Raw genomic sequence first — 15499 nt, 5'->3', positions numbered from 1 at the left:
ATAGAAAGGAAGAGGTTGTTAAGAAAGCCTAGTTAGCTTGAGCGATAAGGCGTCTACATCTACCTTGTACGGATTTCATCCTTCCTTTGCCTTTTGGACACGGTCTTGCATTTTCTTCAGCTGGAAAATAGAAAGGAAGAGGTTGTTAAGAAAGCCTAGTTAGCTTGAGAGATAGCGCGTCAACGTCTACCTTGTACGGATTTCATCCTACACAGGCCAGCCTAGTTAGCTTAGTAGGTAGTGCGTCTGCCTTGTAAGCGCTAGGCCGCAGGTTCGATTCCCGCTCGGGTCGGATTTTATCCTGAACAGATAAGGTTCCTTCTCAATTCATTTATTAACATCAACTTAATGAAGGATATTCATTTTCAGCAATTTCAGCAAAACAGCATTTCAGCAACACATGCACTCAATCAGTCAAGAGTCAGCACTTCATTTTCAATATTATGTTTTTCAATGGGAATCAAAAACTTGTTCCTAGTTCTTGAAGTTTTACTCAAAAATCCATCTCTGTTTTTGGGACCGTTCTTGAATAAAACACCTCAACATCTTGCTCTCTTATCAGGATAAATTTATTAATGTAAACTTTCTTCAAAGAAGTGTATTTGTGAACTGAAATGAACAATTACAAGTGCTTTCTGCCACTGCTTGACCTGTTGTATGACATCATTGCACAGCTCATCTCTCACTCTCACATGAACATCACAAAGTCTGTCTGCTTCCACTAGGACGCCCTTCCACGCTGCCTCTGTGGTGCCATACTCTGGACCTGGGGGGAAAATAGAGGAAGCATTTGATTAGAAAATATAACATACGACTAGGCCAGTCTAGGTCGCTTGGAGGCCTAGGTTCAATTCCCGCCCGGGGCGTACTTTCTGCCACTGCTTGACCTGTTGTATGACATCATTGCACAGCTCATCTCTCACTCTCACATGAACATCACAAAGTCTGTCTGCTTCTACTAGGACGCCCTTCCACGCAGCCTCTGTAGTGCCATACTCTGGACCTGGGGGGAAACAGAGGGAGCATTTGATTAGGAAATATAACATACGACTATGCCAGTCTAGGTTGCTTGGAGGCCTAGGTTCAATTCCCGCCCGTGGCGTACTTCATCCGGAACAGATAAATTCAGTCAAGTGAAAAACTATTTCTTCTTATTCTTAATGTGGATTTCACCAACCTTCTTCCCAGCCTCAAACAGCCCGTTAGCTTAACAGCCCTGTTAAGGCTATATAAATCAAATGGAGCTTAACTGGCTGTTAGCTTAACAGGAGTTCTAATGACTGAATAAATATTGGTGAAATCCAACATTAGTATTAGATAAGGTTCGTTTTTGGAACGGGCCCCATCCTGTCCTCTCTTCGATTTCGGGACGATGAAACCCACTATTGAGAAGAACCTGAACAAAATTGGCATTAAAGATAAGATTATAAGTTTACATTAATAATTTCATAATAATTAAATATACCTAATGTGTCTCTTAGGTCTGGGGTAACAAATTATTTTTCATTGTTTGATTATGAAGCGTGTATAATGGCTACATCCGAAATCATTTTGTCACTTCAAATTTGTCTGTGTGTGCTCAGATCCAAGTAAACACGTGGGTTAGGAGTTTGGTCTGACGAATTTATGGCATCCGGTTACATTAGTTGAAGATGGTTGGTTTGGTTAAGTTGTAAATAAAGTTATCCAAGTACAAGGAAAATTTCCTTATGGAAGACCGCAGACAATTTTCCATCCTTAACTCTTCCTTTCGGGTGAAAATCAAATCTGAATCCTTGATTTTTTTTTTCATTATCAAAGAGGTTTTAGGTATTTATTTATATTTTAAGCGACAGGGCCATGTGTGCTTTAAAGAGGTTTGATAGAGGGAACTTTAACTGCTAAGGTCTTATCATCCCGAAAGCGAAGAAAGAAGGAAGACAGGATAGAAAGCCAGCCGTTCTGAGAAGGAACCTTATCTGTTCAGGATAAAATCCGACCCGAGCGGGAATCGAACCTGCGGCCTTGGACTTACAAGGCACACGCGTCCTCCAAGCTAGCTAGGCTGGCTCCCTAAATTCTTGAAATGTTGTTTCTTTCCTAATGTTTTGTATGTAAGCTTTGAACCGTTGAATAGCCTGTGTTATTCAGTATTAATTTAGTTCATTCTAGACTAGACTAGACAATCAGGAATACCACCTGCCTCGGTGGCGTAGTGGTCAAGACGCTCGCCTGGTGTTTTCATTATCAAAGAGGTTTTAGGTATTTATTTATATTTTAAGCGACAGGGCCATGTGTGCTTTAAAGAGGTTTGATAGAGGGAACTATAACTGCTAAGGTCTTATCATCCCTAAAGCGAAGAGAGAAGGAAGACAGGATAGAAAGCCAGCCGTTCTGAGAAGGAACCTTATCTGTTTAGGATAAAATCCGACCCGAGCGGGAATCGAACCTGCGGCCTAGGACTTACGCGTCCTCCGAGCTAACTAGACTGGCTCCCTAAATTCTTGAAATGTTGTTTCTTTCCTAATGTTTTGTATGTAAGCTCTGAACCGTTGAATAGCCTGTGTTATTCAGTATTAATTTAGTTCATTCTAGACTAGACTAGACAATCAGGAATACCTACGCATTATGTAGCAGTAGCTTCTACTTCTGGGATAGACAAGAGAATTTTTCAATTGATATCAAATACTCCAATAATAAAATCAATAACGATTCGTACAAATTCTAGGTTATAGGTAGGTATTGCTTTATTCAATAAACAAAAACTAGGACAAAGGTTATAATAATGAACCTCTCTCTTGTCTTGGCGATGTTTGTTCGGGATAAATATGTATTGACAAGGGGGGGACATGGACCTAATAAACGTACCTACATGGGTGTTATTACAAATTGATGGTAAATAACCTGGGTTAACACGTTAAGTTATCATGAATAAATGCTCATTGTTAACTGTCAGGGTGATTGCTTACATATTGATATTGATTTTATTAATTGCTCTCACTTTTTTCACCTTATGGAAAGTGTATTGAAAAAAAAGTGTTTCACTGCCGTTTTTATGAGTACAAATTTTTGTCGATGATGGGCAAAACCCTGTTGTAGGAACATTGTACAATATTGACTATTCACATATCGATCTAATGCGGTTATCACAAGATTACACCCATTCTATAGATTGGATTTCAGCTCAGCACCGAGTGACTAACTCACTACATCAATGTAATAATGAGCACGGTTATCACAAACTTAACACACCTTACTAGTGATGAGCAATAATGATGAGTACATGAGCAATGCTCATTGAGCATGTGTCACCCCACGCCACTTCAATATTAAACTGACTCAACATGGCCTTTGCTGGCTCCATAGTCTAGAGCCCAAAAGATCCCAGGCAAAGGCATAGCTGTCACAGACTATAGTTATCGACGGAAAAGTAGCAGATTGTTCCTAACGTAAGACCCTACACGTACCTATTTTATTCTTTTTACTTTAACACCCTTACATCATAAGAGTTGGATTTGTTCATATTCGCGTCTAATGTAGCAGTTGGTCCATTGCTACGAAGTAAGAACGGCAGTGAAATACCAATCTTTTCCTTTTCTTCTTAGTCCAAATTCCCTAAATTTTGGGAGAATTTGATATTGCTCGTTACTTCAAGCAGCGAAACATTCAGTGACGAACTGACGATACGGATAGCGGGTAGGTAGATAGGTATGAAAGTATTTATCAGCACTCGACTTATCAGCTAATCACAGCTACGCCGAGTCAAGTGGTCTGACGGAATAACGCTGGGGAGGTACAGGTACCTGAGTGCGTACTTCAAGGGAAATAGAAAGAAACTTCCATTTATCTTGTACATAATACCATACGTTGCACAGTAGGTTCTCAAAATAGCTACTCAATTGTCCTCACGAGGCTTTATTGCTATCATTATTCGGCTACAGCTAAAGCCGCTAGAACAACAACAACAACAACAACGAGGCTGAGTGCACCCCGGAAAAAACTTCGACCCCGGCCGGAATCGAACCCGGGACCTGCGGCAATCAAGCCTCGTGTGATACCCACTCGGGCACGACGGTTGCTCCAGTGCTTCTAAACTATAGTTTCTATGAAATTCTTGGATCTAATGTTCTACTACCAAGTCAATGGGATGTCCCAGTTACACCGTTCAAACAAAACGCTAACCCAATTGTCCTAACAGGTCTATGCCGCCTATCTATGGAAGTGGAACTACAGGAATCTAGAGATACTTCTATCTATTGTGCTTACAAGTCTTACTTCCTATACTTTGTTTACTTCGTGATTTGTTAACGTTTCATGACGGTGTACAACTCATTACCCATTTACATTCTGAAATATGACTATTGTGAGTGTTTAAATTAATTACCCTTCTATTAGGCACGTTAAATTTGACGCAACATTTCGTGTGTTCGTACTTCTGTTAATGAGTGAGTGGCTCTGTTAATGGAGTAGGGGCCTCTGTTAATGAGTCATCTGTGAGATGGTTAATGACTCTAATGAATATAGTAAATGATAAACTGTCAATGGTAACTGATGAAGAATTTAATGCCAAAAGAGAAGCACTCTTAAGAAGTTAGAACCTGCTTATAAGAGGTTGAATGAAGCAAATCTTTTAGGCATCAATTCCGACCTTTAGTTGGAATATCTGAGATGGGAATTAGGTTAAGATGAAAAGTATAAGTACGTGAATAAAGGGATAAGTAGACGGATTAATTGACTGATGAGTACCCTGCATACCCGCTCTACCTACCTACCAACATTTATCTCGACTAGACTAGATGAAAGAAGAAGAAGTGGAAGAGAATATGAGAAGGAAGAGGAGGAGGAATTTGAATGAAGAAGAGATGACGAAAAAGAAGAAGAATAAGAAGAGAAAGAAAAAGAAGGTGAAGATTAAAGAAAGCTAACGGAAGTTGAATCTTGAAGTAAGCAAAGCTTATGTAAGAACCTATTTTGTTTATAAACACAAACACACTTCTTCAAATTCTCTTCATAATTGAATAGAGAGACAGGCGCAATACATGGAGCTAAGCAGTGAATAGAAATTACTGACACAGGACACACGGTAATTAAGATACAACAGTCAACGGCGGGAATCGAACCCGCGGCCTAGCGCTTACAAGGCAGACGCACTACCAACTAAGCTAACTAGGCTGGCTGTTGATATTGAAAAAGTTCTAAAATCAATCGGTCCAAAATATTTGCACGCAAGTGTACCTACATGTCTCGAGAACGGTAAGAGCTAGAGAGTTGAAATTTGGTATGTAGCTGTCAAATGTGACAAGGATGCGACACAAAACTTTTGGTTAAGATCGGTGCATTAGTTGGCGGCATTTTACCGCTTTTGGCGGTTTTCGATCTAGTTTAACAATATCTCGGGAACGGTATGAGCTAGAGACTTGAAATTTGGTATGTAGTTCACAAATGTGACAAGCAGGATGCAACAGAAAACGTTTAGTTGAGATAGGTGCTGCGCTTGGCGGTATTTTGATTGACCAATTAAACGGTTAGAGATATGGTAAAAGTTAGGGTAAAATAATACTCAAATAAGCATCATTCAATAGGATTAGGAAAGTCGTGTGATGTTCACACCAGATTTTTTCCACAGTACTTACTTACTTATCCGTGTCCAAATGAATCAGCATGTGAGCCTCCAGAATTTTCAGAGTTCAAGTTCAAAAGTGCTTAACACCAGGGAACTGACACCAAAAATGGTATGTTCAACAATTTGATTACTAGTAGATAGAACATAATTTAAAACAAGTACCTATATCTACTTACTTGACTACCACGTGATAATCATTAAACAAGTTGAGAGGAAAAATTTCAATCTTTTTACGAAAATTGAAATCCCCACACATTTTATCGACACGAGAGAAAATTAATAACCAAAATAAGTACCTACACTCGAGTACGAATAATTTGGAACCATTTGTATTTGAAGTGTCCCACAGTCGTCTCGAAGTGCTTTGAAAAAATATTTTGGACCATTCCTTGGAACCGTAAAAAAAAGGTATTTTAAAAAGAATTTTTATTGTGTTAAGCATAAATTTTTGTCACAAATGTCATCCTTAGCCCTAGCTTAATACACTGCGCTCAAGTGTATGACTTGACTTGGACTCGAACCACAAACCTTCAGGTCCAGAGTCCACCGTGCTAACCACTGAGGTTGGTGCACCGTCTAAAAACTCGCGTTGCTGTTCTCAAGATACCAACCTTGATTTTCTAGTTGGCTCCTATTTTCATTGGAAATGGTTGTTGCTAGGAGGAAACCAGGAAAGGTCAATGCTATGTACCTCTATGTGTGTGTTGGTGATTCACCTCAGTGGTGTAGTTTTTTTTTGCAATCACACAATGTTTGATGTTTCACACCCATGTAGGTACTTACCTATAACCTATAACCTATAAGTAAGTAGGTAGTTATGTAAGTAGTTTAGGTACCTTTAGGTAAAACTTGAAACTCACTTCTTTTGATCAATGACCCAGATATTCATGTTCAATATTTGTAGCAAATATTAACACAAATATTTATCGACTAAGCTAGGTGATTGTGTAATGGCAAAAGAGCAACTTTTATGACTGGATCAACTTGCTTTTATGACTGGATCAACTTGCTTTTGTGACTAGATTAACTTGCTTTTGTGACTAGATTAACTTGCTTTTGTTATTATTATTTTTTTTTTTATCTAAAATTTCTCTGCTGGAATTTCAAGATCGATAAAATTTCAAGGTTAGAAACAATCCCAAAGGTGATTTAGGTTTACCAAAAAACTGAGCTGATGATTGAACGATTGAATTCTTGAAACTTAGTTGAATTCCTCGGTTTTAGAGTGTCGTCGTGGAATTTTCGTATTTGCCCCAAATCAAATATAGGCCCGGAGATTTGTTCAATAATCCAAAACTACAAGCCTCTACACTTGGTATACCTACAATGGATAGATAAAAATATCGGGTGTTTCCACTGATAAGATTACAACACGGTATTGTCAACAGGTATACAGGGTAAATCATAATTTTATTATAGAATGAAAGTGCCCACTTGAATAGAACGAAAGTGCCTCCTAGTTTTACTGGCGTTCCTGTATTACCCCGGCCATACTTTTACTTACTCAGAATTCAGAGTAATCCTCGATTTCCATTATTCTCACTCTCGAGACAAACTGACTTACCAACCTGGTAAATCCCGATCTTACTGGCGTTCCTTTCAGCTTTCAGCTCTACCTTGTGTCCTGCTTACTGCTTTAACAAATAGTTTAGTAGTACATAATTCAATTAAATTATCATACCTAACCATTATAATAGCTTTTGTGACGTCACAATATTGCGAAATGTGATTGTGAAGAGCAACGTGGGTAAATCGCGAACGACAGGCAAGTGTTAAAGCGCCTAATGGAAAAAAGTGGGTAAAGTTGTTTCAGGAACATGGTAATGATTTCAAACCAATGTGAATTCTTGAAACTTTGTTGAATTCCTCGGTTTTAGAGTGTCGTCGTGGAATTTTCGTATTTGCCCCTAAATCAAATATAGGCCTGGAGATTTGTTCAATAATCCAAAACTCCAAGCCTCTACACTTGGTATACCTACAATGGATAGATTAGAATATCGGGTGTTTCCACTGATAAGATTACAACACGGTATTGTCAACAGGTATACGTATACAGGGTAAATCATAATTATTATTTTGTTTTGTCCTGGTCCTGCTACCCACTAGAATAGAATGGAAATGCTTTCTAGTTTTATTGTTACTGGTGTTACTTTTAGCTCAGCCTTATTTCCTGCCTAGAGCTTTAACAAGAGTAGTATAGTTCGATAAAATTATCATTAATAACCAATTATAATCGTTGTTGTGACGTCACAATTTTGCGAAATGTAAAAAGCAAAGTGGGTAAAATATGTAGTTTTCAGGAACGTAGCAATAATTTCAAAATTCAAACCAACATCGATAAAATTATCATTAATAACCAATTATAATCGTTGTTGTGACGTCACAATTTTGCGAAATGTAAAAAGCAAAGTGGGTAAAATATATAGTTTTCAGGAACGTAGCAATAATTTCAAAGTTCAAACCAACAAATTGGGAACTTGAGACTAAAAACAATAGAGAAAAGTAAACGTTTGAAGTTTAAAGAAACACCTATATCAGTGAGTGAGGACTGAGGTGTCATAAGACTCATAAGTTCATAGGAATGTAAAACGTTTATGACGCTTGTATTTCAGTTTATGACCCTATAACTAATAATTACCTACCTACCTAGTTGTATCCTATTCCTATATCTATGGTAAAGTCTGAGCTGGTGAGTGAGGTGTAGGTTTGGAATTTCAACTGATAGGGGAACTTATCAGCACTCAATAACAACACCAACAGGATTCGATTACAAAATTTACAAACACTCCTAACACGCGTACCTATATTAGGTTTTATTATGTGCCTAGGAATTCTACCTTTACACTTTCTTCATCCTATTGCATACTTGAAAATCTGAAACCTGATCTCAAACTTGGTAAAAAAAGAAGTATCTTAGGAAAGTCAAAATTCGATTTAAACTTCAAAACTGTGTTCGTTTTTTTCTGTTGAATAAAATTTTCCACCTCTGTCGTCGGCACGTCAAATAAGTACCTATCTAAAATAGTATGTTGTGACGTCAGAAATCAAAAGTTTACCTACCGGTATCCCTGTATATACGTACGGGGCCCCCAAAGGCTCAATGGAGGGCAAAACTTAAGGAGGAAATATCCTTTGGCTGTAGGCGAGTTAAACGTGATTTCCAAATTTAATAAAAATCGGAGTGGTGAGTTAAGCGTGATTTCCAAATTTGTTAAAAATCGGACAAATAACCGACTTGTCCGGGAGTTATAGCGAACCAAAGAATTGTCTGCTCACAGAGGGCATCCCCTTAGTTGTCCGATATCGACTACAGGGGTGTGATAGGTACCTATAGGTATACATATACATCAGTGCCTTTGGTAGTAAAATTTCAAGCCCTCTGAACCCTCTGGTTAGAACTTAATGATCGGAATTAAAATGGACTGTGTGCCTCATCCTGGACCCAAAATAGCTCATTCATGTGATGTCTGCTTTTGTAGCCTGTACTATTTTCTTTGTTGTCCGTTGTTGAGTAAAGTAATTTTCTGTTTTCTGGTGGAAACGTAGGGGGATACAAATTCCACAGCTTCGTGAAACATCGGCCCGGCCCGGGGGATGTGTTTAATTTATTTCCTCCTGTCAACACATAGCTATAAGACAAGCATACAAGACATAGTAATAGGTATAGCATACAAGTTTTGACCTATGTAAGTACTTCAGTTTGAAATGAAAATCATCTAGATGTAGCTCAAGTGCTGACCTTTTACATACTACGTGCCTTCTCTACTTAGAAATATAACTTTTAATGGATATTGAGCGAGCCTTTACAGACTTCTTCACAGCAAGAAAGGACCTGACCTCAATAATAGGAGAATTTCAGCGCAGCGTTTACAATATTAAACTCTAATGGCCGGGTTGGGGGATCTTAGAAAATGTTTTGCACAATCCTCAGAACAGTTATTCAGAGCCGCCCAGGACAGAGAGTAAGTGGAAATCATGATCACCAACGTTCACTAGGACACGGCACTATACAAGAAGAAGAAGAATGGCCGGGCCACAAACAAAGTTAAAACTCAATTTAATCCAAGAGTTAGTTTTAACCGAGTTTAAATTTAGGCTTCAGTACATGGAATGTAGGTAGGTATATTTACTCTCATTACGCCATATGCAGGTACCTACTAAACTAACATTACAATAAGCACTGTATTCTGCCCTTCCTATATCCGTCACTGAGCTGATGACTTTATTCATTAGACTTAAGCATTAGAACAGTATTATGTTTTAGGATTAGACTCAGTTTGGACTTTAGGCTTCAGTACATGGAATGTAGGTAGGTATATTTACTCTCATTACGCCATATGCAGGTACCTACTAAACTAACATTACAATAAGCGTTCTTCAGAACTGTCCAATATGATCAAATCAGAACCAAATCAAATATGGACAGCGTCAAAATGTTGAGCTTTACGATTTTCAAGCAAAAGGTTTTAAAGGGTCTTACTTACCTACTTTCTGTGTTGGCTTTCCAATTGCGGATTTAAAACCCTTTGAGGACGCCTCTCTCTTTCTCTCACTTTTTAAAGGGTCTTACTTACCTACTTTCTGTGTTGGCTTTCCAATTGCGGATTTAAAACCCTTTGAGGACGCCTCTCTCTTTCTCTCATTCTCTTTCTCTCACTCTCTCTCTCTCCCTCTCTCTCTCTTTCTCTCTTCTTTTTCAAAATGAAATCTGAACTTTGAAAATGATTCGTAATGCATTAATGTTTAGTCAGTTCTGTATACCAAACAGTTAGTGTGGAAGTTTTATTCCTCCATTCTCTCTGACTATATCTATGTATGTAGGATTTATCTCTATATCTAGGTACATGTCTATTATACAACTTGATGCTTGACATCCACAGTGTCTAGGCAGAACCAAGAATTTCCCCTGCCCGCGTACTTTGTGAATTCATGCTAAATATTCTACAATCTACAGGGTGATTACAGAAATCCAGGTGAACGTTTCATGACCTATAAGGCTTAGACAAGAATTTATCTATGTACTTTGAATTCACAGTGGAATCTAAAGAGCGTACGAGAAATCCATAGTACAGTGAAATCTCCTTAAACGGACATCTCCAAAGAGGGGGACACTTTTTGAGGAACGGGGAGTAATTTAATCAATTTCTTGAAATATCTCGAAATCACAACATTATTTGTGGTGAAGCTCAGAGAGCCTCTTCAGAATTTAGTAAAATGACGAACTTTATGACAATTCAACATCCTAGCTCGTTCTCAAAAAGGTCTTCAAGTACCAACAGAAAAAATAATTTAAAGAGGCATCTGATCAAGTAGATACTTTAGAATTTACGACCGGAAAAGACCTTATAAGCCAGCCCAGTTATTTTGGAGGGTAGGGAGTCTGCCGTGTAAGCGCTAGGTCGCGGGTTCGATTCCCGTCCGGGGCGGATTTTATCCTAAACAGATAACATCAGTTCTCGGAAAGGCCAGTTTTTTCCTATCCTGTCTTCCTATAACTCTTTTCGCTTTCCGAAGGATAAGACCTTAGCAGGAGGCCCTATAATGGGAATGGGACCAGCACTGTGGACTGTGGGATCAGCAAAATAGTAAGTACAAATCTTCAAAGCAAGGTATGCAAGGTATCATCCAAAATGTAAAGCCACAAGCTAGACTTCCACCGAAGAGGTCTGGCTTCGATGTTGGTAGAATATGATAATAAATTATTCATTATATTTCTCTCCATAGACTTGTTCTCAAAATTAAAAGTTTGAGCCGAAATAGATTGAAGAGGTTTTTTTTTTACTTTATTATCTTTAAAAATCTAAGCTATCAAATTAATAAGGCAGAGTTCATTGACACTAGGCCAGAATTCTGGTTGAAGTTTTTGGTCTGTTAGTCTTTAGTTTAGTTAGATCATCTAAAAATCCCTACAACACATACCTATGTATTAAGTATACCTACCTAAATAACAAGTTAACTACAACAACGTATAGTATCACACACTGGTGTACGTATAAAAACAACTATTAGAGAATGGTGCCCTATAACATAAAAAAGTCAAACTTGCAAATTAATTTAAGTAAATAAATGATAAAATCCTGTTTCAATGCTTTTTTCTTGCAAAAAACCAGTTACCAAGTAGCCGAGTAGGTAAGGTATCTGTAGCTGTTTTAACAAAAGTACAGAAGCTTTGATGACAAGGATTTTTTTTTTTTGACAAGAATTTAACAAAAAGCAAGAAGGGGGAAGCAATGTCGCTAACTGTAAAGACTATTCCCTCCCTCGCACGAGGAAAGGATAAAATTCCATGGCTGGGATTGAACCCACACCCTCCTGATTGCCAGGCGAGCGACTTGACCACTACACCACCGAGGCAGGGAGAATAGAAAGAGAGGTAAGAGATTGAGGGATCCCTTACTCCCACTTCCACACCCTCCTGATTGCCAGGCGAGCGACTTGACCACTACACCACCGAGGCAGGGAGAAAGAGAGGTAAGAGATTGAGGGATCCCTTACTCCCACTTGAAGGCAATGGTCAGATGAGACCTCCCCAAGCTCCTTGTTATTCAAGTTATTGTCTAATAATGAGATCATGAGTAGTGTACAGTATGTATAGATTCTTCCTAATCCAATAAGGAATCCCTAACATCTCTGCCCCGCCTCCCTCCTTAGAGGGAAAGAAGGGGAACATAACAAGGAGGGAGGGGTAAAGGGGAGAGCCTGACAAAGGTAATGAGATAATGAGTAGTGTACAGTATGTATAGATTCTTCCTAATCCAATAAGGAATCCCTAACATCTCTGCCCCGCCTCCCTCCTTTGAGGGAAAGAAGGGGAACATAACAAAGAGAGAGGGGTAAAGGGGAGAGCCTGACAAAGGAGGGAGGAAAGAGGAGAGCAGGACAACATAACTAGGAGGGAGAGAGAGGGAAGAGGGACATGAGAAGATAGAGAGGCATGAGAAAGGAAGGAGGGGAGAGCCTGACAGGGAGGAGGGGGGAGAGGGGGACATGACCTCCTCCCCTAAAGGAATTCATACCCAGGCGAGAGTAAGTTGCGCCTTGTAGGGCTTCACCTCATAGGCAACATGCAATAACACTATCTAGCCATTTACCCATCTTTCCTAATATAATGACGCGAACATCAGTATTTTACACGTTTTAAACATTCTGGCATGACTTTGCAAGTCAAAATTAAATAATAATAATAATAATTTGTTAATCAGCAAGCAAGGTTTTAGTCTCTGAACGGTTGACCGTCATGTACTTTTAAGGTGGGTTTACACGCTCAAGCCATTTGCACAAACTGAAACTGACTTGCGCATCCCGTTTTGTAAATATTGAGACAGTAAAAATGTCGCCGTTCACATGCTCAGTTCGGTTTGCACAAAACTGTGTGAGGAATCACTGGTCACTGGTTTTTCCTGGCCCCATTCAGGCTGGGTGATGTTAATGTCAGTATAGGCGGGTAGCTTGTAGCCGAATTGGAGGGTAGCGTTTCTGCCATGTAAGCGCTAGGTCGCGGGGTCCATTCTCACTCGGGGCGGATTTTATCCTCCCGTCACTAAAAAACGCATAGCAGTAAGTTATACAGAGACATTAAACCCCATGACTATTACATATGTTTGATTATAATGGGAGACATCACTCTGTTGTCCAAGTCAAATTAAAGCGCACTGTCATAACCTTGAACGATAGAAATTGTTGCTGGTACTCGTATACTATCACAAATAGTTACTCGCTATTATCATCCTATCCAAGTTGCCACTATCGTAAATACTCGTAATAATCATTTTGAATAACTAGTAAACAAGTAGTGAGTCTGACTAGGCAAACCTCTATGCAGTCAATATCAATAACACAGTGGATTTTATGACAGATGTCAGTTTTTTTTTATTAAGTATAAATTTTTACATCCCAATTAAGCATCTTAGGCCATTTACGGGATGGGAGAAAGGTTTATTGAGATTTAATTAATAAAAAAATATATAAATAATAAATTGTAGGTACTGAGTTTTATCCGGGTTTAGAGAAATAGTACTGAGATTAATATATTATTGTTATTCATTACGTTTCTCCCATCACATATTTTGGCCTAAGAAAAGGAAAAATAAATTAATAGATAAAAAGCAATAGAAAAGAAATAGGTACATAGCAATAATAGGCATACTTTGTGTCAGTTTTAAGGTTAAAATCCTTTGATTTGGGTTTCTTGGATGAAGGCGAAAATTTTGTTGATTTGATTTTGTGAGTCCTGGAGCATGGCGCTCACTGGGTGGAAACATTTGATTACCTACCTATATTGATATGTTTCATAAAAGGATTTTTTTGTGCCGTTCCTACCTTAAAATAATTAGGTAGGTACCTGAAGCAAAAAAAAAAAAAAAAAAAAAAAAAAAAAAAAAAAACAACTAATAGGTACCTATGTAAACAACAGTACTGTAAGGAAATCACAGCATCAACATTTTGTACCAAACTTTCCTTCTCTACAAAATATTGATGTCTATGTATTTATAATGTATCCAGAAAAAAAGTAGGTACAACCAAATTTTCAAAAAGAATCATAATGATGATTGAAGAAAGGAATTCATTTAATAAAAAAAGTTAATAAAACTATTTTCCCTTAAGTACAGATTGATTCAAACTAGCACAAAAGTAAGTCATTGGAAATTTAATACTCACCCAAAATGATCGTTATTCTTACAGAACATAAAATGGAAAAGAAAGGAAAAGAAATCTCGTTACATTTCAACTGAATAAAAATTTAAAACTAAACAAACGGTTTCATGTTATTATTGTTATCTACTTTTTTCTGTAAATAAATAAATTAAAAAGTGAACTTGAGAAAAAATAATTATATTAACGCAAAATAAAATTTAGTACCCCATGATTTGTTGAAAAATCTTAGAGCAAACACCCAAAAAGTGATTGAATTGATCAAATTGTGAGAAACATTTTTTTTTACCGAAGTCTTTATACCATCCAGATTTGTGCCAGCCTTTATTGCGTCGCATTTTCTCCATTTTCTTCTCGTTCAAAAGATAACGAACAACTCAAATTTATGTAAATAAAAATAATAATAATCGAAAGCTGAAAGCGTGATTTTATGAGGGACAACTGAAACTCTGTTATTTAAAAACTGATAAAATAAAATATTCAAACTTTAAATGTTAAAATTTTAGCTCCTGATGAAAATATATTGGAAAAACTTCGCCCCGGGAAAAAGGAGCCTTTGATGTGAGAGGTTGAGAGTTAAAACGAAAGTGAACTCAGGAACAGCCTCCTTTGCAGGATCAGTTTTTCAATGAAATTAGGCCCCATTCAATAACAGAATTCGACCTACTTCCAGAATGCTGACGTCATAGGTTTTTAGAAGTGGGTCATACACGTGGAATTCAGGGTTTTCTCGAAGAATTTCCCCCAGTTTTCATTCATTATGTAGTTGGAAAATTCTGTAACTTGGGGTGGCAAGAGTTTCCATGTCGTGGTTAGACTTTTACATGTTACCTTTCTGCAGTCTCTTCGATTTGACACGTATTCTCATTCGGAGAAAGTAAATGAATTTTCATGAAACTTGGAGGAATTTGGAATTTCCAAGGAAGGAGGAATTTGGAATTTCCAATTTCATAATATTTTGGATATTCAAGAAAAATTAGATTAAGCATTAAAATTTTTGCTCCTGATGAAAATATATTGGAAAAACTTCGCCCCGGGAAAAAGGAGCCTTTGATGTGAGAGGTTGAGAGTTAAAACGAAAGTGAACTCAGGAACAGCCTCCTTTGCAGGATCAGTTTTTCAATGAAATTAGGCCCCATTCAATAACAGAATTCGACCTACTTCCAGAATGCTGACGTCATAGGTTTTTAGAAGTGGGTCATACACGTGGAATTCAGGGTTTTCTCGAAGAATTTCCCCCAGTTT

General features: G+C 37.9%; 1 protein-coding gene across 1 annotated transcript; it reads right to left on the bottom strand.

The window, feature by feature from the left end:
* Positions 1-75: 75 nt before the first annotated feature.
* Positions 76-15122, bottom strand: LOC103512194 (protein kinase C and casein kinase substrate in neurons protein 1-like). The gene is made up of 4 exons (XM_008476949.1): positions 15086-15122; positions 866-1003; positions 627-766; positions 76-120 (listed from the first exon to the last, which is right to left on the bottom strand). The coding sequence occupies exons 1-4, from the start codon at positions 15120-15122 to the stop codon at positions 76-78; spliced, it is 360 nt and encodes a 119-aa protein (XP_008475171.1).
* Between the last annotated feature and the right edge of the window lie 377 nt (positions 15123-15499).

Source organism: Diaphorina citri, unplaced genomic scaffold, assembly GCF_000475195.1.
Source record: "Diaphorina citri unplaced genomic scaffold, Diaci psyllid genome assembly version 1.1 scaffold807, whole genome shotgun sequence".
Classification (NCBI taxonomy): Eukaryota; Metazoa; Arthropoda; class Insecta; order Hemiptera; family Psyllidae; genus Diaphorina; species Diaphorina citri.
The sequence above is the reverse complement of the archived record's forward strand: the minus strand, read 5'-3'. Positions and strand labels throughout refer to the sequence as shown.

What these genes read in the sequence shown, in the direction of transcription:
- LOC103512194 (XM_008476949.1), bottom strand. Translation starts at nt 15,122, where the DNA reads ATGAGAATACGTGTCAAATCGAAGAGACTGCAGAAAG. An exon ending in CAAGCAGTGGCAGAAAGTAC is followed by an intron (nt 767 to 865) that starts GCCCCGGGCGGG and finishes TTTTCCCCCCAG; the next exon opens with GTCCAGAGTATGGCACCACA. An exon ending in AGCAGTGGCAGAAAGCACTT is followed by an intron (nt 121 to 626) that starts GTAATTGTTCAT and finishes TCTATTTTCCAG; the next exon opens with CTGAAGAAAATGCAAGACCG.